General features: G+C 30.5%; 1 protein-coding gene across 1 annotated transcript; it reads left to right on the top strand.

Moving 5' to 3' along the window:
* Positions 1 to 261: 261 nt before the first annotated feature.
* Positions 262 to 1,436, top strand: LOC131059922 (calmodulin-like protein 3). The gene has a single exon (XM_057992992.1). The coding sequence runs from the start codon at positions 422 to 424 to the stop codon at positions 1,211 to 1,213; it is 792 nt and encodes a 263-aa protein (XP_057848975.1). The 5' UTR covers positions 262 to 421; the 3' UTR covers positions 1,214 to 1,436.
* Positions 1,437 to 9,249: the final 7,813 nt, after the last annotated feature.

Here is a 9,249-nt window from a genome sequence, read left to right as displayed (position 1 = left end):
ATTACAGTTGTGGGCATTGCAATCTTGCCGTTCATAATTGAAAGCTTTTGGTTGTACTTGCAGGTACTAGATTGTCATTACTAAAGTACAAAATGAGCTTCTAACTTACCTTCAAACTGATATGCCTCAAGCAGCTTCCCTCCCACCTTCCTTAGGCTATTCTCAACGACTAAAACATCCCGCCTTCTATTCAATTCAATAGCCAATAGATTTTTCGATTGAAATACTATTTAACGGTAAAGAGTCAGATAGAGGAATGCCAAGGCTTAGAAGTAGTTGATAGTAGTGGAGAAAGATAGTTCTTTAAGTTTGCAAAATAGAGGAATGCCAAGGCTTAGAAGTAGTCGATAGTAGTGGAGAAAGATAGTTCTTTAAGTTAGCAAAATAGGAAGAAACATATTTCGTTAGGAATATATCAAATATGTCTTCAATCTTGGATGTTGATTACTCTATCATTGAGGGAAATTGGTATTATGGTTGTCTCTTCAGTCCTAAGAAAAGCACTAACACTCAAACAGTTTTTAGTAGTGGTGTTAATGACAATGAGCATAGTGACGTAGATAGGAAATATCATGACATTGCTGATGATGAAAATCCCAAGCATCCCATTGCAGGGAGTAAGAAACTGTTGAGAGAAGAAAGTGGTAATAGTAGGAGTCCATGTTTTGAGTCAAGTGATTCCAGTTCACCTAAAATCTTCATGGAAGATGCAGAAGAGGAGGATGAGTGTCTTGCAAGTATGTTTAGAGCATTGGATGAAGATGGTGACGGAAAACTTAGTTCAGATGAGATAGTGAGGTTTTTGGAGAGATTAAGTCTTGAAATGCCCAAAGAGGAGGTGGAATTAGCTGTGAGATCAGTGTCTGCATGTGGTGATGAGTTCCTCACTACCATGGAGTTTGGTGAGTTTTATAGAATTGTATTTTCAAATGAGGAAGAAGTTGATATTGTGAAAGATGAGGAGAAGGCAATTTGTGAGGCATTTAATGTTTTTGATCAGAATGGAGATGGGTTTATCAGTGCAATGGAGTTGGCTGATGTTCTCTCCAGATTAGGATTTGTGGAGGGGAAGGATGTGAGTTGCTGTGAGAGCATGATTGAGAGCGTGGATTATAATGGAGATGGGTTTGTGGATATTCATGAGTTCAGGCATTTAATCACCAGAACTTCTTCTGCTTCTCATCCCTGTCTTCAATGTGTTGCTGCAGTCTAATGGCTTTATGGCTACCATAAATATATTCCAATTGTAGAGTTAATTTTATGGCTACTATACATATTGTAAGAGTTAAACAGTTGTATGTAGTTCACTGCAAATGATGTTGTTAAATTCACTGCAGTGCTGCGAATGATGTAAGAGAGAATTCTGTAATTTGTCAGCAAGCGAGCAGGTGTGTGTCTTTTCAGTATTGAATATATCGCTTTCCATTTTTGTTCTAGTAGTGGCATTACTTGACATTTTAATAGGTTTGATTTGCTAAAAATAGCAACATGCTGATAATAGAAACACTATATTTAGAAAGTAATAAGTAATTTTTTTTTTTTTTTTTTTGGGAAATGTTATCAGAATATTTGAACATATTCATGTTGTGTATGGAGTAGCTGAAGATAGTGTAAACATAAAACTTTAGCTTAATAATAAAGAAAAGGAACGTTGGAAATCAATGACAGTATCACTAATTTTTTTCCAACTTTGTAAGTCTTAATGTTTAGTACGAACAGTTAATCAATTTTCATTATATTATTTAATTGATTTTAATTTGGCTAATCTAGTATATAATTGTAAATTATGTATTTTTGTATATAATTGAACCTATGCACTTAATCTTGCTTGCAACTAACTCTATACTTATTATGTAGCACAATCTAATTGACTTATCTATCCTTATTCATAATACAATATTTGCATGTACAAGGTTGTCTTCACAACTTCAACCTTGATCCTTTTAGTTGTACATTCAGTTCTAATTATATAATTTAAGACTTATGATCTAAAAATCATTACTTGCACAAATAAATCACTTAACAATCATTCTAGAATTCATGTCACTGTTTGAAAATTGTTGAAAATTGTTGGTATCAAAATCTTTTTAAATAATCCCATAAAGACCCCAAAAAACTTCAAAATATAACCAAAAATATCACTATCTAGTTGCCACAGAAGAAAACTATGGTATCATCAAAATCAATTTTGCCTGCAACAAAGATCCAAAAGTGTGAAGGCAAATTGACATATAACAAAAAGGAACAATAAAGAAACAATTTGCTTACATTTTAGTTATCGATTAACATATATTCTTTAATTCAAGCCTAATTAGTCTTTTTTCATTTATTACGATTATATTTTCTTAATATAAACTAGTTAGTATTTAATTATATTTTAACTAAACAAATTATAATTTATTTAATAAATATGCTTCTCTTTTTTAATAAAAAATTAACAGTTTTTTTATATAAATAAAAAAATACCCTTTTAAAATATTTAAAATCATTATTAATATTTCATTGCAAAAAAATATTTATTAAATTGGACATAATGCTTATGTTTATATCCTTACATTTTTGTTACACTATAGAAGTAAGATTCAAACTCTCTCTCTTATGCACAACAAAATAGACTTAGAATCTTTATGTTTGTATTATACCAAATACTTATTTATTTAAAGTTACATACAATAAAAAGATTATTTAATAATACTTACAATAAAAAGTTAACTCTTGACTTCTTTGACATATCACTTTGTCGAATCATTAATCTAAAAGACTTATATATTTAAACTTTACATGTTATTTTATTATATTAAGTACTCAATATTTGTATTCTATTTTATAATTTATAACTAACTTATTAACATTAAATTTTGAATAATTTATTAATGATAATGCTACCATAAACATATATCATTTATTTATAATAAAGAAAAATTTAAAGGAAAAATAAACATCACATTAAGATTCATCTTAGATAAATGAATACATCCTCCTAATGTAAAATAGTTCCCTTTAAATTATAATTTCTTATGTAAATTTATATGAAAGTGATGTATGTGCATCAAGTTTATCATTATATTCTTAATCTTAAATACCAGTCTATATTACACACTATTATTTTAATTTCAGATTTTAAATGATATAATTTTTTTTTTATTATTATCTAATTCTTAAATGTTTTCATATCATTTTTTTCCATAACCTATGAAGTTAGTAGAGTGTTGTGTTTTAGATTTAATTATATATACTTCTTGGTGATATATCATTAAGTACAATACTAATGTCAAATCAAAACCATACACAATTGAATCCAAAAATACTATTTAATAATATTTAGATGATATTTCATATCTATTTGTTAACTCTACTATTTTATATATATATGAAGCTCTATTTAAATATTGAATTCAAAATTGTACTATTATAAATTTATATTCCTTAAGTGTACTGTAGTGCAGAGATTATAGTAAATGTAGGCTCCTACCCTCATCCTCCATGTGGACTGTCTATATATATTCATATGGGAAGCTCTATTTAAATATTGAATTCAAAATTGTACTATTATAAATTTATATTCCTTTAAGTGTACGGTAGTGTAGAGATTATAGTACATGTAGGCTCCTACCCTCATCGTCCATGTGGACTGTCTATATATATATATTCATATGGGAAGCTCTATTTAAATATTGAATTCAAAATTGTACTATTATAAATTTATATTCCTTTAAGTGTACGGTAGTGCAGAGATTATAGTAAATGTAGGCTCCTACCCTCATCCTCCATGTGGACTGTCTATATATATTCATATGGGAAGCTCTATTTAAATATTGAATTCAAAATTGTACTATTATAAATTTATACTCCTTTAAGTGTACGGTAGTGCAGAGATTATAGTAAATGTAGGCTCCTACTCTCATCCTCAATGTGGACTGTCTATATATATTCATATCTGAAGCTCTATTTAAATATTAAATTCAAATTGTACTATTATAAATTTATATTCCTTTAAGTGTACGGTAGTGCAGAGATTATAGTAAATGTAGGCTCCTTCTCTCATCCTCCATGTGGACTGTCTATTTTTGTCTATTTTTGTGTCATAAAGCCACTCCAGAAGTTGTGTGGTTAAAAAGTGATGTTCTTTCCATGTGGAATTTCCTACGAAGCTTCCTTTGTCTATTAATTATAATGCTGGCAAAGTTGGTTTGTTTCTGTTGAAGGCAATGGGTCCTCCATCCATTTACAGGTATTTGTAGTTCCACGTAGAGTGAATACAAAATGGGCTTTTATTTGATATGCTTCAAGCAGCTTCCTCGCACCTTCCTAGCCTATTCTTAACCACTAAAACATCCTGCACTCTATTCGGTACCCAATAGATTTTTTTCATGGAAATATTATTTAACGGTAGAGAGACAGATAGAGGGTACCATAAATATTGTAATTGTCTCCAATGTTCAATGGTAGAGTTAACTTTATGGCCACTATACATATTATAAGAGCTCACAGTTGTCTGTAGTTCATTGCAGTGCTGATAGAAATTCAGATCTCTACATATTGTAAGAGAGAAATCTGTAATTTTGTCAGCAACTTTGTGTCTTTCCAATGTTCGATATATCGATTTCTATTTTTGTTCTCCCAGTAGAGGCGTTAATTGAAATTTGAAAATCATCTAGAAGTAACCACTATGTTTGATTTTCTAAAAATTGCAACATGCTAAAATGGAAATAACCATTGTATTTAGAAATATTATAGAAATTTATCTATGGTTAATTTTCAGTTTTGTGGGAGAAATTATTAGAATATTTCAACATATTTATGTTGTGTATGAAGTAGTTGAAGATAGTGTAAACATAAAATCTAAGGGTAACAACAAGAAGAATGTGAGAAATCAATTTCATATTTAAATAATCATAATAATGATCTAGAGATTTTGTTCTTCCATAACAAGAGGCAAATGCAAATGTTAGAAGATGCTTATTCTTTTTAGATAAAGCATCTTAAAATCATCTATGATTGTTAATTTAGATATTTGCATCTCAAATTTAATAGCAAAATACTATGAGTTCCAATAGATAATATTTGATGTATTAGTTGAAAAATTTACAACAAATAATATTTGATGTACTAATTAAAAAAGTTGCAACAAAAGTTATTAGTGTTGGTGAATGATTTTAACAATTTAAATATAAGAGATGTATTGTGCTTAGTTTATGTTATTGGTTAGTTTGTGTTTGAGTGGAGGCGAAGATTATGAAATTGAAATAATTTTTGTAGTAGTTAGTATAATAATATATTTTGTCTTATTGACTTAGTTTCAATCCAAAGTTCAAATTTATATTGCATAATATCTTTGATATAGCCTTTTAACCCTTCATAATTGTAGGACACAATCTATTCATATATGACATAGAGTTTGACAAGGCATTGTTCTCTAAGACATGATCTATTCTTATGTGATAGAGTTTGACAAGGCATTGTTCTCTATAATAGTACTAATCTATTCATATATGACATAGAGTTTGACAAGGCATTGTTCTCTAAGACATGATCTATTCTTATGTGATAGAGTTTGACAAGGCATTGTTCTCTATAATAGTACTTCTTACTTGATGTCATATTTATTTTTGTTGAATCTATAAGAATTATTAGGACTAGTTCCATGCCTTCAAAGGATATACTTCCCTCTAGATTTTTTTTTTTTCAATTAGAAAAATCAATCTCCACATTTCTACTCAAGTTCTTGGGTATAGTTCTATGAATTTGTCAACTTGCTAGATAAATTGAAAAAAAATTTGACCATTCTATTAAAATACCATCTAATGACACATTATTTTTCATAGTTGATCTTATGATCAATTTGACATTATCTTCAATTGGCAACAAGTCTGGCAATAGATCAAATTGAGAACTAGTCATTGCATCCTATATACTTCTATATTTTATTTTTGAGGAATCAATAGAAAATTGAAAACATAAATGGATTCCAAAATATCCAATATGTAGTGATTATATGTGTTCATCAAGGAGTTCTTTGACACACATTATGAACTTACTTGTTTTACTATCAATTTTGAATCATGATAAAGATTTAAGAACTAAAGGCGTTACTATTTGTGAAGGAGGTCTCATCTCAAAGGGAATTCACTTTTCAAGTTATATGAAATATATTGTTAAAATTAGAGACAACCTCTATTGATAATCTCTTTATTGTGGGCAATTATTCGAGCATGGATATATGATCTCCTTTTCCTCTAAATTTATTGTTTAAACATTTTTTCTCTCATCCTATAATCTTATGAAATGGGGAACAAGATTGCTATGCCAATCTAATATTTAAAAAAAAAAGCTAATTTTTTTTTTATTTTCATACGTTCTAATGTTACTTTACAATGTACATATGTTTGGCAATATCTTGCAAGTATTTAACATGAGTGATAGCATTAGATCTCAAGTGTAAGATGGAAGGACTTTTTTGATAAAGGATATTTTATCCACAAAATCATTTTAACTACCTCATATAAAACCTGAATCTCCAGGAGGTCTGAGACTATACCACCGCTAATTGAGAATATGAACCATAGGCAAATGAGGAACCAACCAGAGATAACCCATTTGGGTTTGTAGTTGGTGAAAGGAGTCCAAGGATACCACTTCCAGTCTTTCCACCAAGGTCTGACAGACCAAAAGGTCATAATTTTGTCGATCTGGCCGAGGTAGACGAAACTGGACATGGAGGCCCTCCCAAGACCGGAGGCTCATAGAAGATCTGGAAAATGATCCTTAGGTGCTCAAATGCCACGCTTGTGAAAGCGCAAAGCTCTAACACCCTGAAGTTGGCCAGAGGTAACCCTTGCACCTAAAAAAGAGGTGACCACCAGAGGTTGTGCTGATCCATGGATAAGTCATCCCGAAAGCCATCACCGGCCCATCAAAGCCAAGGCTTGATAGCTTCCCAAGCACGCCAGATACTTTTGACCACAAAAGAACCTTGTATCTGAACAAGGTCTTTCATGGTGAGCAAGGTTTCGGGCTAGCGGGAAGAAATGCAATGCTGAAGAAGAATTTTCCATCCCCCGACCTTTTTGTGAATATGTACTTTAATATTTTTAATTAATAGAGAAGGCCTATTCATCAAAAAAATGAGTCTCATATTAAAACCTCTTCAATTATATTCATTTTATCAAATTCATGATTATTTTTTAAAATAAATAAAAATTGAGTGCTGAAAAAGTAAGAACAATTACTCTGCCCAAATCATACTGCTCTATAAAAAAAATGTGGCGTCAAAGTCGTTTGTGGAGTCAACTGCTATGGAGAGATAACAAGAGGCACCGTTTTATGTCAAACTCATGGGAGTGCACCACGCTGTATCTGTCAAACAAAAGGACTAAAAGAAGATAACCATGCAAAAAAACAGGCCCACTAGGTGATATAAATTCATGATGAGGCTTGGCACTGAAAAGATAGACTACTGTATTTGGAAATCTATTACATCGTTTGATGAACGCTGGGAGGGCATGATCAAATGATGTCGTAGAGCTCTAAACTTCATAAAATGTGAAACTGTCGGTGCACAGCAGAAAACTACAAAATTTAAAGGGGAAAAGCAACCGGCCAAAGCTGCAAGCCATATTAAATAAGATTCTAACAAAGGAAAAAGAAAAATTGCTACCTATAACAAAGAATTTATTACAGAATTGGAGAGTTGTCCGTAATACTGATTACATTTAATGATAGATACAACAAATTTTGAAGATTGGAACATTTAATTACAAACCTATCGAGTACCATCATGGATCATCCTCTCAATTCTTAATAAAAAGTTAATATAATAATTTTTTTTAATAAGAACATAAAGAAAATCATAATTTGTGATGTTGAAAATTCTTAAGAAAGGAAGGAAGCTGTTTGATTTTAATTAATTATAGTTTTCTATGTTGGAAATAAGTCATATCTAAATAAACGATGGGCTGGTCAGAGCACTCCAACAACAAATGGAAAGTTCTACATTTGGGTCCTAATTGGTTCATATGAATTGTAGCTCAACATGTGGTCTCAGAGCTAAGTTAGAAGCCCCAAATACCTACAATGTGACTTAAGGATGGTGTTAGAAATAACACACTACACTAGACTAATTATGGTCTGATCAAACATGGTCAGTAACTCGGTTGCTAGAGCACTCTAGAAGCAAATGGAAAGTCTTAAGTTTGTGTCATAACCGACCCATATGAGTTGTCATTCAACATGTGGTAACAAAGTCAAGCTAGGAGTCTGAAGCATCTGTAGTGCGACTTAAAGAAGAACATTGAAAATAAGACACACCACACCAATGATGGGCTGGACAAGAAAGATCAATAATTCAGTTGACAAAACACTCCAACAACAAATAAAAGATCTTAGATTGTATCCTAATAGACTATATAAACTATAAGAAAACATAATATTTTTTATTTATAAAAATGAATTCAAATATATATTTAACTAATTCATTTCATTCGAGGTCTACTTATAATTCTCTATCACTTTCCATTAAAAGCTTGACGTATATAGCATATAAAGGGTAAAAGACATTGTGAAAGTACAAACAAAGAAGTCCATGATACTAAATGATAGACTATGAAGTCCATGAATTATAAGTAGACATTGTGAAGGTCTACTTATAATTCTCTGTCACTTTTTGTAAATGATATTAAATGATAGACTATGAAAGCATGATGGAAAGAATGTACTATAAATTGAGAGAAAACAAAGACATCTCTGTCATTTAGTCCAACCGTGCAAAGGTAGAATATAACAGCAAACAAAAGAGCAGTTTATTCTTACATTACCATTTATCCACTCGAAGTCATTTATGCATATGAAAAAACATTAATGTTGGACGAAATTTTAGTGCGAATATAGGCCATGATGAGCATACTGATGTGTGTAAGAAAAATGAAAAGTGCCAGGATCCCATTGCAAGGGCTAAACAAATATTGAGAGGGGATAATAATGGTAGCTGTCCATGTTTCTTAATTTAGTAATCTTTAATAAAAAAATTTAATTTAAAATATATAAATTATTTATCACCTTTTATATATAAGAAATATTACTTAGTAAGTAGTCTTTTTCAATTGTCCTCTTATCAGTTCATGATAATAAATAACCTGAAAGGTAATAAACAAAATACAAATTAAATGTTCATCAATGCCATAATATTAATGTTAACTACTCCTTACAGTACAGTCAGTCTTTTTGGTGTTTTGTGCCTCCATTCATTTCATT

The sequence above is a fragment of the Cryptomeria japonica genome, chromosome 7 (assembly GCF_030272615.1).
Source record: "Cryptomeria japonica chromosome 7, Sugi_1.0, whole genome shotgun sequence".
NCBI classification, from domain to species: Eukaryota; Viridiplantae; Streptophyta; class Pinopsida; order Cupressales; family Cupressaceae; genus Cryptomeria; species Cryptomeria japonica.
The sequence above is the reverse complement of the archived record's forward strand: the minus strand, read 5'-3'. Positions and strand labels throughout refer to the sequence as shown.